Source organism: Dipodomys spectabilis, unplaced genomic scaffold, assembly GCF_019054845.1.
Source record: "Dipodomys spectabilis isolate Male_0828 unplaced genomic scaffold, ASM1905484v1 ptg000007l, whole genome shotgun sequence".
NCBI lineage: Eukaryota > Metazoa > Chordata > Mammalia > Rodentia > Heteromyidae > Dipodomys > Dipodomys spectabilis.
The window spans coordinates 1,181,562-1,202,934 of record NW_024870684.1 but is presented as its reverse complement, the minus strand read 5'-3'; the positions used below and the strand labels follow the sequence as shown (position 1 = coordinate 1,202,934).

The 21,373-nt window shown below is 42.2% G+C and overlaps 1 protein-coding gene across 1 annotated transcript in view; it reads right to left on the bottom strand.

Annotated features, from left to right (window-relative positions):
- Nucleotides 1–15,417, bottom strand: part of C8b (complement C8 beta chain) — a 38,563-nt gene extending 23,146 nt beyond the window's left edge. Inside the window, exons 1-4 of the mRNA XM_042699248.1 lie at nt 15,329–15,417; nt 8,308–8,464; nt 2,430–2,571; nt 409–550 (exon numbers count right to left, since the gene is read on the bottom strand). Coding sequence (XP_042555182.1) covers nt 409–550; nt 2,430–2,571; nt 8,308–8,464; nt 15,329–15,417 — 530 coding nt within the window. The remainder of the gene's footprint in view (nt 1–408; nt 551–2,429; nt 2,572–8,307; nt 8,465–15,328) is intronic.
- Nucleotides 15,418–21,373: the final 5,956 nt, after the last annotated feature.

The window sequence follows — 21,373 nt, the reverse complement described above, 5'->3', positions numbered from 1 at the left end:
GCACACACTTTTGGAATGACTTAGAACTGCCCTGAAGAGCAGCCAGAAGCACTCAATTATACTAAAGCTACATTTTTGTTGTTGTGGTTGGTGGTGGTTGTGGGGCCTGAACTCTAGGGCTGAGCACTGTCCCTCAGTTCTTCAGCTCAAGGCTAGCACTCTACCACTTGAGCCACAGCACTACTTCTGGCTTTTTCTGCTTATGTGGTGCTGAGGAATTGAACCCAGGGTCTCATGCATGCGAGGCAAGCACTCTACCACTGAGCCGCCTTCCTAGCCCTTCATTTATTTTTGTTCAGAAAAGAGTAAGGAATCGCTCATTTCAGTTTCAGTCTACTTTGTACATTCTCTGGGACCCCAATTAATGTGATGCCTTTCCAGCCATCCACCAGAAAGATAGTAACTCACCCACTCGCCAGAGTGCCGATTGCCCAATATTGGTCCATTTCCCGCTGGCATTTTTTATAAATCCTTTTACAGTTTGCCTCGTCAGACTGGTCTCCACAGTCATTGTCCCCATTGCAAAGGAGTCTGCGATTGATGCACCTCCCTGGGATGGAGAAAGGGAGTTGTCAGTCCACCCCCCCCCAAACACACATAGTAACACGGCTGCGTATACACCACTGGGGGACAGACATGTTGCTGGGTATTAATGCCTGTTTTGATTAGTCCTCATGTACCAGGAAAGATTGGTAATGGCATTGACGTTTTATTCTCTTTTAGTCAACGGCTCCCCAAAAGACCAGAGTTGTCTTCCTAAAAGCACTTTTGGGAAAGATTAATTGGAACCAGCCCGTAGGCAGGGAAAGGCAAAATGCCTAATGATAAACCACAACCAATCTCTAGGATGGGAGGGCAGTCTACATTTCTTCCCCAGAGGCTGGGAACAGGTGGGTCACCCAGTAAGAGCTGAGGCACCTGGTATGTGTTTCCCTGCTCCCCTGCCTCAGTGTCCTCTCTCATCCCTCACGGAGAAGTCACCATACCCACCCCACATGGCCACAGTGATTTGAGTGTGTAAATAAAATAGTACTGACTCATGGGAAGTACTGTGAACCCATTATTATCATTGCTATGGTGAATGTTTTTTGAAGGTCAAGCTCACATTGCCAATAAATGTTTGTGGCAGGAGTGTTAACTTTAAAAGGTCTAATTGTAAATCCTTTCCCCCAATGCCCACTGATCTTCAGCACCAGGGCCAGTTGTGCAACTTTTGCTCTCTTTCCCCACTCACTTGACTTCCCGTTCTTATTTGCATGTTATTAGGGCATAAAGCCCATAGGGGAGGTGTCCCTACTTCCTTAGATGTATCAGGTCATTTTTAACCAATGTTCTCAGGATGTAAAAGGCAGAAAAATAGCAATCTGCTCTCCAAATGTTTCTTACAAGGCATTTAAACGAAAGCCTGCATGAATAACCATTATGGCTCGGGCCAGAATCATGGAACACTGGCCATAATGAGCCCATGGATACACTGTAAAAAAGTCTCTCAGATTTATTGGATAGGATTTCACATTTGCAATAAGCCCTAGAAATTGCTCTACAAATCCCTATCTCTTTTTTGAAAGGTCCCAGTGCACAATCCACAAGGGTATAGTGAACGTGGAGAATTGCAAGTTCCCATCTAGATAATTTAGGTCAAAGTATCCTTATTTTTGCAAGAGTCTTGAAAAGAAAAAGAAGCATATATTCCCTGGCTTCAGCTAAATGAATTAATTGGAACAACATGTGTTTACTTAGTTGTGCAGTGGGTAATTACTCATTTGTATGCCTTTTCCATTTTCTGTCTGTTCAAAACTTCTTATTTTCTTCTTTTCCTTTTGATGATCAATCATTTCTATTGAGTATTATTCTGGACTTGGTAATGAATAAACAAATGGCAGGGACACATATCCAAAGATTTGTCAAAGGTAATACTAGTCACATTAGTTCACTGGTTTAGTTTGTCACATTGTTTTGAATCCTAGGCTCTGAGAGGCCAAACAGAACCCCACCTGGCTTTCAAACCCATTATGTCACTGATGCTTCTAATGAATTTGTAAAGCACTCATATCACTTTGAATTTTCTACCAAGGGAGTTCAAATTTCAAACAGGTTAAATGGTTACTTCTAGGCCACAAAGTCAAGGAGAGGACTTAGCCTGAACTTCTGATTCTACCACTAATAATACTGTTGATGTCAGTGAATGAAAACTGAACTTGTGAATTTCTCACTGCTGCTCTTCCATGAGTCTCAGTTCCTTAGACTGTAGAGATAGGGATGATTTGTGCGACAGTGCCTATAAAAGAAGGTGAGACATTTGAGGATAAAAGTCCTCCTGACCTGTTGCAATACCCTGACCAATAGCACAACATGGCACATGCCCCCATCACCATGTGCCAGGGTTTCCTTCACAAGCTTTCCCCTTCCATTCCTATGCCCATCCATACCTGTCTGTGCACACACAAAGCCTTCACATCTCACTTGACTTCTGCATGGGCTACTGGTAACACAGTCTTCCACTTCCTTGTCAGAGTAGTTGCAGGGTTCCCCATGGAACTGAGAGGGCCGGAGCAAGTAGGTGTGTCTGTACTATAGGACAGAGGAGCCAGGTGAAGCACAGGCAGGGCCTCAGGAACAGAGGGATGCTGTATGCAAATGGTTCTCAGCCAGAATGCAGGCTCCACCAGAGCACGCAATTATCGGACTGCCGTTCTCCCAGCCCTTATACTTGCTTCCTTCTATTCACCAAAGGGTCTATTTGCCTGACTCGTTCCCCAGGTGAATTGAGAGCTCTCTGAGGGTTGTGACCTTGTCTTTAATCTCTGTGCTGCAGTGATCCATCAAGGTTTGCTGAGTCTGGAAAAGTCATGGGCTTTGGAGTCAGTGGACTCATGCAGCTAGTTCACAGACAAAAACAACAAAACATGACCTCTCAGCATAATTACTCCAGTGGGTTGATTCATGTATTTTTATTTATTCCTCAGGGCACCAGTAAATTCAAAATGAAAAAAAATGTGCTTTAAAGCCACAGTTGAGTCTAAAACCTCCAAGTTATGTGATCTTGGACAAGTACCTTAACTTTTATGAATCTCAATTACTCATCTATAAATTGGGAGGAATGAATTACATAAAGATACTGTTTGGAATTTTAATTACATATATTACATATGATATTTGTTATATATATTACTCAGTTACATGTATTATATTATATAATTATAATCAATTTCATTATGCATGGTGGATAGTACATATCTGATTTTTCAGTGTTTCTATTATTAATGTTTTCAATAATCAATACTGCCGTATCTCAATCTTCCTAGTTATTCTGAAAATATTGAGTTACTCGTGCTCATGTTGAAAGAGGCAGGTGTTATTTTTGCCTGCTTGTGTGTTACTGGGTTTGAGTCATGATCATACTCTCTAAGCTGCCTTTAAGGCGCTGCAGTTGGTGACATGGATACCCAGTAAGGATACCATGATGAAATGGTTGCAGAACCACAGAGTGCTCTGTAAGCTCCAAGTGGAATTCTCAGAGCCTAGTAAATGGTGGGAGGATTCCAGCAGAAGTGAGACTGAAACTTGAAAGCTGAGAAAAATCAGCCAGACGTAATGAGCAAGTTTGAGAGAGGCGGAGAAGGGCAATATGATGGATGAAGTTACTACGGCCAAAGCTGAGAGGATAAGAGTGTCTTTTTAAAACAATTTTTAAATGCTATTTTATTGTAAAGATGCTGTACAGAGGGGTTACAGCTCCATGAGTAAGGCAATGAGCACATTTCTTGTCGAGCATTGGTTACCCCCTCCCTTGTTGTTCTCCCACTATCCCTTCCCTCCCCTACTTCCCCCATTCCTCCCCCCCCCCCCCGAAGTTGTAAAGCTCATTTCCAATATACTGTTTTGTGGGTATTAATGTGTCTTATCCTAGGAAAGAAAGGAAGGAAGGAAGGGAAGATGGGAGGAAGGAAGGAAGGAAGGAAGGAAGGAAGGAAGGAAGGAAGGAAGGAAGGAAGGAAGGGAAAGAAAGAAAGAAAGAAAGAAAGAAAGAAAGAAAGAAAGAAAGAAAGAAAGAAAGAAAGAAAGAAAGAAAGGAAGGAAGGAAGGAAGGAAGGAAGGAAGGAAGGAAGGAAGGAAGGAAGAAAGAAAGGAAGGAAGGAAGAAAGAAAGAAGGAAAGAAAGAAAGACACTCATCCTGGTTGGAGAAGAGCACATAGACAGTAGAGGAAATGGAGTGGAGAAAGTCCTTCCACAGAATAACTATTAACAAATCATAGTTACTACTTATATGCCACTTACACTCCAGGCTCTAGAAATACAAAAAAAGAAAGAAAGAAAGAAAGAAATCCAGATAAGTATTCAACTACCCACACACCTTTGTACTCCCAGGTCATTTTTAGAAGGTATAGACCATCACGACAGGGATAAAGCCTGTAAAGAAGACTGTGAGAAAAAAATAATCCCCAGATAAATTAAATATAGAAGGAATATAACTCAACATAATATCGGCCATATGTGACAAGTCCATAGCCAATCATGTTAAATAGGGAAAATCTCAAAGTATTTTGTCTGAAGTCTGGGACAAAATACTGCAGGAAGTCCGGGCTAGAGCAATCAGGCAAGAAAAAGAAAAATAAGGCACCCAAGTTTTGGATGAGGTTGCTATACACACACACACACACACACGTATACAAATTTGTATATATACAAATTCCACTACAGTATTAGTGGAACCAAATAGCATTTTTATTTTTATATACCCCAAATATACAGATTGGAGAAGAAATTTCAAATGCAATCTATTCTCAATATGCACGAAATAATAAAACACCTAGAGATAAATTTAACCAAGGAAATGAAAAAAATATCTGTAATAAAAATTTAAGAAATTTTCATGCTCATGGATTTGAAGAATTAATAATTTAAAGCTGTTTTTAATAACCAAAATAATCTACAAATTCAGTGGGTTCTCTACAAAATACCAGTGATACTGAACTTCAAAAGGAATCACACAGTTCATATAGACCCACCAAGGATTCAGAATAGCCAAAGAATTCTTGAGCAAAAACAAAAAAAAGCTAGAAACATCACAATACCTTACTTCAAAGCACAGTGCAAAGTTATTGTAATCAGAATATCATAGGAGTGGCATAAAAGCAGATACATAGACCAATGCAACAGAATAAAAGTAATCCAGAAATTACCTCACACATGTTCATTCACTGTTTTTCAACAAGGCTTCAACACCAGATATTCTAGAAAGGATAATACTAAGTTGTGCAAGGAAAATTGGATATACATTTACAGAGAATGAAAAATAAGTCTTATCACATCAAAAATCAACTCTAAACTGATTTGCTGGATGCAAATTCCTTTGTGCAACTACTTAAGGATAATAAAAGTATATTTTATAAAAAATAAAAAACCAACTTAAAATGAATCAAGAACCTAAATATACGAGCCCAAACTATAAAGCTAATAGAAGAAAACACAAGCTTTTCTTATCTTTATCTTCAAGATAAAGATAAAAGATTTTTTTATAATACCTGAATACCACTGGCAACAAAAGCAAATCCAGAAAATGAGATTATACCAAACAAAGAATGTGCACAATAGAAACAAAAGTGCTAGGAGATAAACTAAAGAATAGGAGAAAATATTTGCAAACTACTCATCTAGCAAGAACAGAAGGGACTCAGAAGCAAAAAAAGAAAACAAACCGTCTAAAGAATAGTATTTAAAATGGCAAACAATCTGTATTGACACTTCTCAAATGATGAGCTACTATGATAAGGCTGGAGAGAAAAGGGGAATATTTGTACACCAGGGGGAGTGTACAGTAAACTAATATGGCCATTATGGAATGCCTTAAAATCAAACAGAACCACCATATGACCCAGCACTTCCAATACTGGGGATATATGTGTGTGTGTGTGTGTGTATGTGTGTGTGTGTGTGTGTGTGTGTGTGTGTGTATGTATACACATACATATATATGTGCATATATATATATATATATATATATCCAAAGACTGTGAATTATATGAAAAAGACACCTGCGCCCCTGTGTTTATTGTAACATTACTATACAGTAATCCAAGTGATGGAACTAACCAAGAGTCTGCCAAGAAGGAATGGCTCAAAACCATGGTACCAATTATAATGGGATATTACTGAGCTTTAAAAAAATGAAATCTTGCCCTTTGTTGCATGGAGGGAACTTAATGACATGTCAAGTGAAATAAGGCAGGGGCAGAAAGATATTTTCCCTCATTTGTGGATGCTTACAAAGTTGTTCTCATAGAAGCACAGTAGGATAGAAGTATCTGGAAGAATGTGGGATAATAAAGAAGATGAATAAAGCCCTACATGGTAGGTACATTCTGTAGCACTGTTGAATAAAGCCTTAAATAATTAATTATATTATCCAGAGAAACTAGGGGAGATTAGTTTGAAGGCTTCCAACGCCTCCACGCAGAAAGGACCATGTCCTAAGTGATGACAATGCTAATTATCCTGATCTGATCATTACACATAGTATACAGGGATCAAATTATAATACTCTACTCCATACTGAGAGAAAACATGATGTGTGAAAGAACAATATGGATCAGGGTAGGTGGCTCAGTGTTAGAGTGCTTGCCTTACATGCATGATGCCCAGGGTGCTGGGCTCCTCAGCACCACATAAGCAGAAAAAGCCAGAAGTGGTAGAGTGCTAGCCTTGAGCTGAAGAGCTGAGGAACAGTGCCCAGCCCCAGAGTTCAGGCCTCACGACTGAGAAAAAAAGAAAGAAGGAAAGAAAGGAAGAAGCAAAGAAAGAAAGAAAGAAGGAAAGAAAGGAAGAAGCAAAGAAAGAAAGAAGAAAGGCAGAGAGAAAGAAAGAAAGAAGGAAAGAAAGAAAGAAAGATAGAAAGAAAGAAAGAAAGAAAGAAAGAAAGAAAGAGAGAGAGAAAGAGAGAAAGAAAGGAAGGAAGGAAGGAAGGAAGGAAGAAAGAAAGGAAGGAAGGATGAAAGAGAAAAAGAAAGAGAGAAAGAGATAGAAAGAGAAAGAGAGAAAGGAAGGAAGGAAGGAAGGACAAACAACAATAAAGCTACACATGTACAAAAGAAGACAGTGAAAAGACTTGACCCAGCTTTCCGAGGCAAACTATTGGAAGGTTATGGGAAGGATGGAGGAAATACATCCCAAGCCTGGGTTATGAGGTTTGTGGAAATTTTCCCTGATGACCTGCAGAGAAGGACAATGCCTAGCTGAGGGAGTTCAGAACCAGCTCTGAGATAGTCTGGCTGGCTGTCTCATACTGAGTCTTCCTGGTTTATTGTGTGGCTGAAGCAATTATCCTGATAATTGGATCAATGTTGATAACTTCAGCAAGAAAACCTACTCTGAGGATGGAATGATCCTGCTTGGCTTTCCCCATTGATCCAATTAACTGTGTAATTGTCCTGGGCCTACCTTCATAGCCTCTTTAGACTCCTAGTCCTGACAGGTTTGGTTTTCTCAGGAGCTAGGGGAAACAGCAACCATTCTTTATTCTCTGACACTTCTGCTTAAGCTCCAGGCTGGGATCCTGGGCCAGCTCTCATGATGAGGAAAGCTAAAGGACAAACACTGCATAGACTGTGGTTTTATGGGCAGGAAAGGAGACAAAGAACTATTTGTCTGAGTGCTGGGGTTGTATTTGCTACTAGGGAACTCTAGCATAGGATAATAGGGGCCTTAGAAAAAGCTTATAAAAATTGGCTTAATCTCTGTGGAAATAGGGTTGAGGAGCAGTCAAGGAAGTCTTCTCAAAAGAGGTGGCCCTGATCAGAATTAGATTATAGATCACTATCAGCCAGTGAAAGTGATGGGTTTGGAAAAGCAGATTGAACAAGGACACAGGGAGAGCAACAGGGCAGGAAGAATGCAAGTGCTCGGCAGTTTGGGCTGGGGATAGAGGCCAGGATAAGTCTACCATGAGCTTTGCCTTGACCCTCAGCATCATGGGTAGACTTCAGATGCAGCAGCTTTCTGGTAGCTTCCCTGGCTAACACCATGAATGATTGGTTGAAAGCAGGCTCAAGTCAGGAAGTCCAATTGGGAAGTACTAGAAAGACCGGAAGGGATTGTCACAAGTGGTAGTGTCAGAGAAAAAGGAATTGTTGCAGTCTTCCTAGCTCCAGAGGAAACCAAAGTGATTTGGTTGCTACTTGAAAGTGATGAGAAAGAAGAGTTATTAACTAAATCCAGCATCTTTGAGGGCCTCCTGTGTACCTCAGCCAATTTTACTGAGGATCAGGCAGATTCTAGAGGCCTAGCACACTCCCAAGCCCAGGTACTTACCCTCTTCTTCTGACAAGGGTCACACGCAGTCCAGGAAGACCAGCTGGATAGCTCACAGTCAACAGGCACTGGGGCAACATCCACACTCCGCACCTGTCTGCTCCTAGCAAGGCTCCCGTTGACTGTATTTGACTCAAGAGAATGCGGTATCTGTCCTCTACAAAGTCATCAGAAAGAAGAGAGTGGAGGGTCAGAAGGAAGGGACACATACTTCCAACCATGTCTCCATCCAACCACCCTGCTACTTCAGCATTCTGATATAAGCTAATTCATTGAATAAGTACCTGTAAGTGCCTGACATATGCCTACTGTGGTCAAAGGAGCAATGAACTCAGATCCATTAACAAATGGATTATTTCTGTCTGTTTTTTTTTTTTTTCTTACTCTGTGTGAGCTTCACTTTTCTCATATTGATGATCAGGTTCAACATACTTACCTCATAAGGCTATTTCTGTGATTAAAAAATGATAGTCTGTGGGAGAAACACACACACACACACACACACACACACACACACACACACACACACACACACACCCTCACATGCTGTCACTGGGCCTCTGTTTAGTCCTCTGGATAATGAGAGGTTTGGCTGCTTTGTCTTTAAGGTGCCTTTTCATGTAAGAGTCTGTGAAGCATATGCTGAGACCAATTGGTTTTGGGGATATTTGCTACTGAGGATGCAAAGAGATGGAAGGCACAGGTTCTGCTTTGTGAAATCAGTTGGTGTTAGAGTAAGAAAAATGTGTCTAATATCTGAACTCTATGGGACTTTACCCACTAGGCAATGGGATGGATACAAAGTGCTGGGTACGTGGATGGGGTTGGAGGGAGTGTTAGAGGAGGAGAGTGTTTAGGTTGGTGTTGGTGTCCAGTCTGAATACATGAGTCAGTGATGACACAGAACGAAAGGACTTGTGTTGGAAAAGATCTTTGGAGTCTGCTGAATTCTACGTGCACACGCATGTACCATCAATACAGAATAATTCAGTATTCAGTTCCTCCATGAACTGGTCTGTCTTAGAGAAACAGATGTGATCATGAGTAGCTATGGAAGAAGATGAGACTGTTCTTGAGAAGAGAAACAGAAAAGCCCACTGGGAGCTTGGGTACCACAGTAGGTCTGGGGGAGCTCATGCCTGGCCAGTCCGGGTGTGGAAAGTCTTTGGCGTTAAGCAGAGTGAGGACATGCCAGATGACAGATGAGTCACATCTGAAGAGCAGCCATGCCACCTGAGCCTACAAAGTAAAGCAATATTTCTTTTTGTTGAGTCTGTGGCACACAATGGGGCAAGAGTAAATGCTTGAGCCTCCAGTCCCTCCTTTCTATGACAAGATAGGGGTAATTTGATTCTAGTTTACTTCCACCTGCGTGCATTGCACAGTAAGATCTATTGTAATTTGTGTATAAGCCTGTGAAGAAGACAAGAAGAAAAAAGGGAAGCTACATGTTTTCCTGTGCTCATCTTGGTCTTTATAACAGTGTTAGAAAGCACCATGGAACATAGTCACCAACACAGCTGTGGGAAGAATCCAGAAATATGGTGACAAGTCCATCAGCCTGCAGCTGGTAAGCTATAGTGCTGGATTCTCTTTCTACTAGTGCATCACTGGAGCATTTTGACATATGCTCTACTGCAACTTTGAATTGGACCAGTATCCATCCCCTTCTTTTATCCCTGTATCCATTTATTCCTGAATCCTTGTATCAAAGATTGAGTTATTAGGGAGACCATCACAAAGTTTTCACAGTCAAATAACCCAGGATGTCATTCCAAACAAGGTAATTATTGGTGCATTCTCACTTGGCAAAAATCCTTAAAAACAACAACAAAGAGGCTAATATTAATGACAGTGAAATCCATCTCCATGACTACCCCAGGGATCAGTAAAAAATCAATTCCTAGTGAAGTTGGATTTTTAACGAAAGGTCAAAGAGTCCTGGAAACCACAGGTGGATACGTACAAACGGTTACGTGAGGCAGGATGGTGCCTATCAGTGGGAGACCTATGAATGGGCTCCTAGCTAATAATTTGCCCAGGTTTGACAAAACAATGCTGTCTGTGATTTGGCTTCCTCTAAGTATGTATTTGACAGCTCTGCAGGGTAGCCTCTTCCTATTTCAACTACCAGCTCCACTGTGGGGTTTATTATTTTTTTTCAACTATCAACCCGATTGGGGCCACAGCAGAGTCTGAGTAGATAAGTAATGTACACACTAGCTATTAAGAGTCACAATTATTTTCCTCTCCAAGATTTGCAAGCCTGTTAATGGGCAAGATGATCACTTACAGAAAGAACTTGGTAAGAAGTAGTTATAACCACCAGATCTCTCATTTTTGTACCCAATTTTCATTATGGAGGTGGCAATATAATGAAGTAATCAGCGGGATAAATCGTATGTTTGTAAATTACATTGGATAAGATGCATATAGCTTATTAGTACTACAAAATGCAAATGTAAAGGGAAAGCTAGCATTAAGTCTCCTCTTCAATCCCTGAGAATTACAGAGGCTGGGTCCAGTCAGGGCCTCTGTGTAAGGCGCAGACCTTGCATCCTGATGAATCTATGGAAATAAGCCCCCATGACATTTTTGACCAACTGCTTTGACTTCTATCATTTATAACTCTCTGTATATTTTTCACTTTGAAAAATTAACTATGCCTAGAGGCACAAAAAGTGAAATCATAAACACCCGTGTACTCACCCTCATATTGATGATTGCTAGCATGTGAGTATATTTGCTTTAAGTTTCTTTAAAATTAAATTCCATTATAAATCAAACATCTGTGTTCTATACCAGTTCCTGCTCCACTGACTTCCCTCCTTTCACAGGGGACTGCTGTTATGAATTTGGTGTGTGTCCCTCCAGTCTTCATAGTTTTCATAGGTATTTATGCATACTGTATGCCATATTGCCCTTGTGAGCTTTCCTTCTATTGTGCCTTTTGCTTTTGCAACTTATGTCTGCCAGCCACCGTTGCATTCCTGAGCTATATCCTACTGAGTCATAAAGAGCTCTGGTTCACTTCTTTTATCTGGATATGCTATCCTAGGACATACATTGAGTGTAATTGATTCTCTTTCTTTTATAAAGGACATTTATATTTTCCCAATGTTTTGCAGTTGCATGTAATGCTACAATAATCTCCTTGTCCAAGCCCTTGTACATGCGCTCTCTCTCTCTCTCTCTCTCTCTCTCTCTCTCTCTCTCTCTCTCTCTCTCTCTCTCTGTGAGCTCTGCAAAGAATTTGCCATTTAGGGGGTACATGAAATGCCATGGCCAGCGTTGTGGCATATTTCACTGATCCAGCATCTCCCACTTTCTTTCAAATAGCCATCTCTGATCAAAATAAAGACGGATCCATCAAGTAGAGCAGGATTAGGTCAGCAGTAAATTTCAAGCCATCAGCTCATATAGATGGGGTACATCAATATATTTTGGTTCTCTGTAGAAATGCCCTGACACAACAACTTTCTTGTCACACTCAATTTGTTAGGCAGCTGTACCCCTTTACACACAGCATCTTCCTCTTTGCTAGAAGGGGGAAGCTTCTGGGTGGCAGGTTTTTAGTTTCTCTTCTTTCTGCCATTTGCTATAGTAGACATGAATTTAAAGGCACATCTCAAGACAACAAATGTGTGGTCCAGAGATAGAGAAACGGCACGAGAATCCCACACTATAGATCCATCATGCAGGTGGAGAGAGGCAGAAAGATGTGGAGAGAATACAGGAGTTTCTGGTAACAACCTTCTCTATAAAATATTGCATTTTAGCTGAGCACTGATGCCTTACTCCTGTAATCCTAGGCTGAAATATGAGGATCGCAGTTTGTATCCAGCCCAAGCAGGAATGTTTGTGTAACTCTTATCTCCAATTAAATGGAGATGGCAGAAGTGGAGCTGTGGCTCAAGTGGTAGCGTGCCAACCTTGGGTGAAAATGCTAAGGGACAGCCTCTAGGTGCTAAGTTTAAGCTCTAGTGCATGCATGGGGTGTGGTGGGGGAGAAAGGGGAGATAGAGAAGGAAAGAGAGGAAGAGAGAGAGGGAGAGACAGAGAAAGGATTCTAATCTATATTTCACTACAAATTTAGTAGCCTTGCAACAGTTACATAATGTCCCTGAGCCTCAATTGCCCTTTCTGTAAAACTGTAAACAATACCACCTCACTCAAATAGCAATGAGGGTTAAATGTGCAAGTACTTAGTACAGAGTAGGCATCAATCCTCATTAATAGGTCTTAAGAGCTTGTGACTTGATTGGAAGAGTAAGTGAAAATAAGTAACTTCCTTAGCTAATAAGGAGGTGCCAGCCTTTTCTCTTCCAGAACTGAGCACTTTCCCTCTTCTTAATGATTGAAATTCAAACACCAATTGTGTTCAGGACTGGATTATAGGAATCGACGGTGGAGATCTTTACATTAAACCTGCTTCAGGTAAAGCTTGCAGACTTACTGAACAGGTATAGCTCTTTTCTCCTTCCTAAAGATCCACTTGTTCCTCCCCACAGAGAACATAGGAGCTCATACTCTTCATCTTCAGTATATAGCTGCAAAGTTTTCCAGCTAGTACTCTGTCCACCCCTGAACTTCATTCCTTGCCACAGAGGGAACTTCCTGATACATAAATTTTATTGTGTTGCTGCTTTTCCTCAAGCCTTCATTCAAGCTCACTGTTGCTGAACAGGGATAGGGAGCGTTTGACCCTTGGGCCATAGAAGGTCTACAAAATCATTGGTATATGATAGGACAGACACATACGTTTCTCCTCGTGTGCTTGTATTGATAATTTGTACGATGCAGGGACAGTGTTATAAATATTCATCCTTGGAAGAACAAAAGCTTCCCAGCACTGGCAGAAGCTAAGGTTTAGGCTCCTTAGCTGCTTCCTCTTGCTCACCTCACTTGGCCATTCTCACCTTGGCTGCTGAAATGTACCTGAAGACTTGGGGACATGCCAGACTCTCTCATACCTCCATGCCTCATAGCTCATGATATTCCTTCTGCCTGGTACTACTTTCACCGTTTTCTTGACTCCATGCCTGGGAGAGCTAAAACTTCTAATGCAATAGTCTGGTTGGTATATTCTCACACCGTGTCATTCTCCCTGAGAACATGAGCAATTGTGTCTTGTCTACCTATGTATCCTCAGAGACCCACAAGAGGCTGTGTACAGAGGCTCAATGCTGCAGAGGGGGTTGTGATGGATTTCTTTTTTTTGTATATACTTTTTATTGTAAAAATACTGTACAGAGGGATTACAGTTACATGAGCAAGGTAAAGGGTACATTTCCTATTGAGCATTATTAGCTCCTCCTTTGCTTTTCCCCTATTATCCCTTCCCTCCCCACCATACCAACTCCTCCCTACTCCCCCCCCCCCCCCCGCCCAAGTTGTAAAGTTCATTTTCAACATGGTATCTTGTACATCTCATTGATACAATGGGTCAATTTATATCCTTATTTCAGCTTTTTGTTATTTCCCTTCCCCTCCACAAATTAGAAAAATGTGTACACAAGATGCAGGCCACCAGAATCAAGTACAGTGAAAACGGGTTATACCATGTGGGAAGAACATACAAAAGAAACAAAAAAATCACATGGTACATTATAAATATATTAAAAAACAAACAGCTAGAAAGATAAAACCCATTGAGTCTCTATCTTGGGGTTCATTTTGCTTAGCATCATCTTATATGGTCATATGTACATAGCTTTGGAGGTTTTCTGCTTGTCCTAGACATATACTAGTTATTGGAAATAAGGAAAACCATGGGACCTATGTTTCTTTGGACCTGGCTTGGTTCACTTAGCATATTTTTTTCCCAAGTCTTTCCATTTCTTAACAAATGGGGCAGTGTCATTCTTTCTGATGGAGGCATAGAATTCCATTATATATATATATATATATATATATATATATATATTTATATATATATATATATATATATGACATTTTCTTGATCCATGATGGCTTCCTTAAACTCTCTGTTCTGGGCACAATCCCTTGGGTCTTATATGTGTCTTTGCATATATAACATACACATGATGAAGAGCATTTCTGGGCTAAGCTCAGGGTCTTGAGAATCCTAATAGTGTTTATTTGAATGTCCAGCTGGAAATAAAGACAAGGTCCTGGTCTCAGGGGAGATTTCTAATGGGGACAAAGGCATATCTGATAGGCCACCTGGTGCTTCTCATGCTAGACAAGGGGTTGTGCACAGGGAGCATTTTTGGAGTAAGTAAAAGGAAAGGCATTATGTGTCTTCCCACAGGGGTGCTCACAAGCAGGTGTAGGAGGCCCAAGTGCTTTGACATCATGTGCCAAATCGCTGGCATGTTTTCCATTGGAGACACAAGTTAGACCATTTGAGGCCCCACTGAGATAATTTTTTTAGCTTGTTTTGCAGCCTATCAATAGAGGCTTTAAAATGATTAAATAAAACAGATAGTTGACTGCCAGGAACAAATATTTAGAATGTGCGTGAGAGAGAGAGAAAGAGGAGAGTGGGGCAGGGAGGGAAGGAGAAAGAGAGAAGGAGAGAGAAAGGGAGGCAGGAGAGGAAGGAGAGAGAGGTAGAGAAAGGCAAACACTGACTGTGGGCTCTTGAGTCTCTCTCAGACATTAAAATCATTCAGATGGATTGGCACTTTTATTTTTTTAACATACAGCCAACCTTCTTTTACATAGAGTCAGACAAGGCTTTGTGCAGAATACAAAACAAGCATCCCATTCTTCTCGGCATGACAAAAAAATGCATTTAAACCTGTCATCTTTTGCTTTTTTTAGGGGCACTTTTGTTAAAATCAGCCACTGGGTTCTGCCACAATGCAAAGGGAGTTGTTGATATTATTTTATCAGATGCATGCAAATTGCTTCAAAAGATGTTTCTCATTCCATAGGCAGTGACAAAGACTCTGTCAGTATTAGGAGGCTTTATATCTTCCCCTTTCACTACCACCACCATGTGTACCCACACAGGCCCTGTGATTAATTGCTCAGGGAATCATTTGTCACTTACCTGGAGCCAGGCAAACTGAGATATACCAGGACAGCACTGAGAAGAAACACCTCTGCCAGAGCCCTCCAAACCCACATCCCTCTCTTCATGTTCTCTAGGTGACTGAACTTCAGTTGAGGCTCCCAGATCCAAGGAAAGCCAACACAGCCAGTGCTAGTGTCAGTTTCTATCCACCGAGCAGAGCAAATAGCTCAGCAAAGCAAACAGGATGCACCAATGCCTGGAGCCTTCATAGACTTTGCACAGATTGAAACTTACCTGTGCTGCTACAATGAGAACGATAAAAAAACTCTGCAGTGACCTGGCTTTTATTCCTATGTAATGATGCTTGGGTAAGCAACAGAGACAACAGGCTCTAAGGACAGCGGCTCAGTCCACTATTTCCTCTTCCATTTACTAAAATCAAATGAGAAAATCCCTCTATTCCTGTGTCTCAGCTTCTTTAACCTCATAGCAGTGAGAATTAAGTAAGTTACCATAAGAAGAGTGCTGAGCACAGACCTGAGTTGAATACTCAGCCATAAGAGCTATTCTTACTAGGTAGAACACAGGATTTGCAGGTAGATGAGCCAGGATTATGTCATTTTGAGAAGGACTGTAGGTCCCATCTACTAGAGTCTTTTGTGATAAGTTTACCAGCTGTGTGCCTGAGCCCAGGATTATGTCATTTTGAGAAGGACTGTAGGTCCCATCTTCTAGAGTTCAAATCTTTCTTTTGTAATAAGTTTACCAGCTGTGTGCCTCAGGGCAAAGTACAGCCCCTCTCTGGGCTTCACCTATCACTCTCCTCCATTCCTGGTCAGAGAAGCCCCTGTGCTTCCTCAGGCTGAGCACAGCTAAGGCGTGACTCACAGGTACTGAGATCCAAGCCTGTGTGATCTAAGCTTTCTATTGCTCTGGACAGTTCATAGATCCGTCTGCCTATCTTCCCTATGACACTGACTCAAAGGGAAAAAAAAACCTTGCCCTTGAGCATTCTTTTTTTTTTTTTTTTTTTTGGTCGGTCGTGGGGCCTGAACTCTGGGCCTGGGCGCTGTCCCTCAGCTCTTCAGCTCAAGGCGAGTGCTCTACCACTTGAGCCACAGCGCCACTTCCGGTTTTCTGGTGGTTTATTGGAGATAAGAGTCTCACGGTCTCTCCTGCCCGGGCTGGCTTTGAACCGCGATCCTCAGATCTCAGCCTCCTGAGTAGCTAGGATTACAGGCGTGAGCCACCAGCGCCCGGCTGAGCATTCTTGAAATAGAAGACTCCATATAAACATTCTCGTAGGAGAAAGGCTTTCCAGATAGACTAGAAATGGCATCAATGTTCTCACATTGCAGCCCCAGTTTTCAACATCGCCAATTCCAACCTAGACATAGTGCCATCTGCTTATGGTGCAGAGCATGGGGCTCTGGGAAAAGCACCTGTCAAACTGGGCGGTAATATGCACATGACCAAGGCTCTCAAAAAAGGTCTTCCTGATATTCCAGAGTCAACAAATTAAAGTCCAAACTGCTTTAACCAAACTGCACTTACCAAATCAACCTCCAGCCTAGAAAGGGCTGCAACAGAATGGTGGACAATGCTCTTGTTAAAATTGTGAGTGTGGATTAGGAAATGTGGAGGGGTCAAGTGACTTAGGATGAGTGAGGCTGGGCTAGAGAAAGGACTTTGTGATCCTTTTGTGATCAGCCAGTTGCATCATTTAAGATTCAGTTTTTTTCTTCTGCAGAAGTAGGTGATGATTCCTGAATACCTTCTTCATAATGTTGTTTGGGGTTAGAATGCATAAAGCATGAAGCCCCTACCTCCTTCCTGGCCTAATTCTGGATATTCTTTCTTGCTAAGTCAACTTTCTCCTGGACTTGGGGGTGGACATGCCAAAAGAAAATATAGTGAGAAGGTGGGGGTAAAGCAAGGAAGGCAGAGAACACAAGTTCTGTTGTCAACCATTCCATGTGCTTTCCCGCCCGTTATCACTGGCTGAAGCACAAGGCACATCTCACCAATGTCCCCAAGGCCACCGTTGATCTGAACTTTGACACAATTGATTGTGGCAGTTAATCATTTGTAAACAAGGAGAAAATTGAACTCCATATCCCCATCTCCTCCCCCCTTGCAGTGTGTCTACCTGCATTTAAAAGGAGCCAAATCTTTATGTAATGAGGGTGCCCTTGGTCATCCTCAACCTGATATGTCCAGCAGGAACCCATGCATGTCTGACTGTATCACGTCATAACTTCCAGATTTTTCTGTTCATGTTATGCCAGGAAATTACACCCGGGACTAAATCTGACTAATTTTACACTAATATTGGGTGCATAGGAAGGCCTCTGAGCTAACTACCAGGGGCTCTTTGTTTCCAGGATCCAAGATGTCTACAAGGAATTTTAACTGCACAGTTCCTCCTAGTGGTTGCAGGTGTTACTTTCCTGATGTCACCAAGGGGGTGGAGATGGAGGCCGGGAGGGAGGTAGCTTGAGGCTATTGGGATAATAGCACACACCTTTTTCATTGCCAGGTTTTAGTAAGTTGACATTCTTCCCATTCATCATCCTGTTTGATCTTGACAACAAGGCCACAAACCAAGGATCATCTCCATGCCTCTGAGGTGGTATTTTACAGCTGCTTCCATTGCCAGGAATTAGCAAATCTACAGCCAGGTACAACCAAATTCTGCTTTTTTAGCCCTCAAATTTGAGTTTTCACCCCTTGTAGACAGTTCTGGAAATTCTTTAGGTCTAGGGCAAATGTCACATATTACCTCACTAATGCTATGGTCTATCTGCTCTTCCTAGAGCCATAACTCTTGTGTGTGAGGAGGCTTTTTTATTTTTTATATTTGTACCAATGCTGGGGTTTAAACTCAGGACCTAGATGTGGTCCCTTGAGCTTTGAGTTTTTTTTCTGGCCAATACTAGTGCCCAAACCACTTGAGCTATAGCTTCTTCTGCTTCTGCTTCTTCTTCTTCCTCTTCCTCCTCCTCCTCCTCTTCCTCCTCCTCTTCCTTCTTCTTCTTCTTCTTCTTCTTCTTCTTCTTCTTCTTCTTCTTCTTCTTCTTCTTCTTCTTCTTCTTCTTCTTCTTCTTCTTCTTCTTCTTCTTCTTCTCTCTCCTTCTCCTTCTCCTTCTCCTTCTTCTTCCTCCTCCTCCTCCTCCTCCTCCTCCTCCTCCTCCTCCTCCTCCTCCTCCTCCTCTTCCTCCTCCTCCTCCTCTCTTCTTCTTCTTCTTCTTCCTCCTCCTCCTCCTCCTCCTCCTCCTTCCATTTCTTTTGCTAGTTAATTGGAGCTAAGAGTCTCATGGACTTTCCTGTCTAGGCTGGCTTCGAGCCTGATCCTCAAATCTCAGCCTCCTGAGTATCTAGCAATAAAGGGGTGAGCCACCAGCACCTGGCTAAGGGGGCTTTTCAAATCAAGTATATGAACCTAAAGTATATATAGCACTGCATCTTTCGGTCCTTTGGATTCTCCAAGTACACTTCAGACTACTCCACACTCCCTGCCAAGAGTAAGCAATCATTCCCTGAGCTAGCAAAGAACCCCACCTTCTCTCTTACTCCCTTTCTCTCTGTTTCTCTGAGAGAAGTTCCCACAGGCTGACCTCAAATTATTGATCCTCCTGCCTCAACCTCCTGAGTGCTGGGATTAGCAGGTGTGAACCACAGCACCCAGCTAAAGGTGCACATGGAAAAAATTAGATCAGCATCACATTTCTCTCAATTTTTAGTATACGTCCTAGACGTGTTCCTCAGGCTCTGGGCAATAGCCTTAGTTTCAAATATGTTCTGATAGCCATATGTTGAGGGTCTACTACATGCTATGTGCATTGCCAGGTGATCAGGTATCAAGATAAGTATATACTAGCTCTTCTCCATGAGAGGACAGCCTGATGAGAAGGCAGAATGGTGTGGTCAGGAACAGAGATCTGCAGTCTTGTTTGGGCAGTTGCCCTGTGTGTGTGTGTGTGTGTGTGTGTGTGTGTGTGTGTACCATATTCCATGTGTTCATTGACAGCTTTCTTAGAAGTAAGCTGATCCTTAAGGGTTACAGAGGATCCATTAGAGAGCAAACAGAGAATATGTGATTGAGAGGACAAGCAGAATGGAGACACAAAGGCGAGAGATCACTCAGGGGTCCCAAGAACCATAACCATTCAGTACTGGTAGATCAGGCCTCTGTATAGCCGGTAGGAAAGAGTAAAAGATGAGGCTGGGTAAAACAAGGGCCCAGGGTCCAATGAGCAGTGCTAATGGAGTTATCTTCTATGCAGGGTGCTCTGGTAGGGAGTTATAGAAGGAAGAGGTGGCTACCTTTGTGAGGGACTCCTTCTGTTCAGAGTAGAGAATGGACCAGGGGAAGGCAAATTGGAGTGGAGAGTCCTATTAGAGGCTGATGTAATAGTCTGCTGACAGATAACGAGGCCTGAAGTCAGGGTGCTGCAGGCAGCAACAGGGAGCAGAGGATAAACATAATGTCCCTCTCGTTGTGGAGCGAAGTCAATAACACATTCTCTGTGAGGGACTTTGGAAATGATGCAGCTCTGCACAAAGATGGGGTTATTAGGATGGAGATTATGATTCTCTATTAAGGAAAGTATATTAAGTCCCTGGGGCTGAGTTTGGCATCCACCCAGAGCAGGAACATTTTGGACAGCATGTGTTTCCTCCTTCATCACCCCCATACCTGGGAATTATAGTGCAAGTTGGTCCACCTTATCTTCCAGCGCTCATCATCCCTGGATCATGGAGTGCAGGCCCTGGCCCCTCCTACTGCTCCCACCAATGTCTAAGACACCATAAGGTGTTCCCTGGAGGCTTTTCCTTGTGATCTGGGGCATCTGATTTTGAAGAGCTCTTAGGGGATCGCTGGCTGTGATAAGTACTTCCCTGGAGGTGGTTATACATATTGAAGTCTGTAGCCATGATATGCATATTATCATCACCATGGTTCAGAATTGTTCCAGGAAAAAATATAGTGGGCTGAGCAGGCAATGTGATTACCAGAGGACTGTGTGTGTAGGGGGGAGGGGGGAGGGGAGAAGGTGGGCAGGGAGAGGGAAATCCAAATGAAAAAAAGGATATAGCTCTATTGCTAATCAGAAAAGAAAAAGAAAAAAAATAGCTGTAGCCCAATCATAAGGAAGAGCCTTGTCCTTTTGTGGCAGGGAGAATAGCTGCTTATGGATTCCACATCTCCGATCTCTTAGGTTCCACTGCATTTCCCTCCACCCCTAGCCATTGTATATTGTATACCGCATATGGTATATTGCCTTGCTTGATGGAATACATGAAGAAGAGATGTATGTCTGGCCCAAGGGCACTCCCATTGACTTTCTTTTCTCCATCCTGGTTTGGAAAGCCAGGATGCCTTTGGCATGTACTGCTGAAGAGGGTAAATATCTGGCAACCTAGGTTACAGCATGGGCTGTAACCTTTCACCCTGATGAAAGTATATGAGTACAGAACAAAACCACTGAGATTGCCATGTGTTACTGCTTTACTTGCTAGCATTACCTAAGCTAACAGTCCCTTCCTCCCTGAAATCCCTTTTCCTGACCTTTCAGCATGGCAAATGTTGTCTAGGAATGTCACAGGTCAGAAACAGCCATTTTAGGAGCCAGTGGCCATGAAACCTGTCATGGTGGCTGAAAAGCAGTAACTATTTAACAGAGGAAGCTCACTGTAGGCAAATGAAAGCTCATCCTGGGTTGACAGATGTGAGAATGATGTCCTCCATTAGGTATACCTCTGTCTGTAGAAAATGGACAGGTATTTCTGTGTTGACACACAAAGGTGTCTTCTAGTGTGTGTGGTCTATGAAGTACAGACATGTACTCTGTAGGCATGATGGGATAGTGCTATGGGGTTTCAGTTCGTCCTGCAAAGGTTTCTGTGCTGGAATCTTGGTCCCTAGCAGGTCAGTGGTAAGACGGAGGAAACTTTAAGAGATAGGGCTTGGTAGAAGGTTGTTAGGTCATAAGGGAACTTCCCTATAAGAGGTTAATGCATTTTTCCATGAGTGGATTATGGTTTGTGTGGTTGATAATAAAGCCAGACTACTTCATA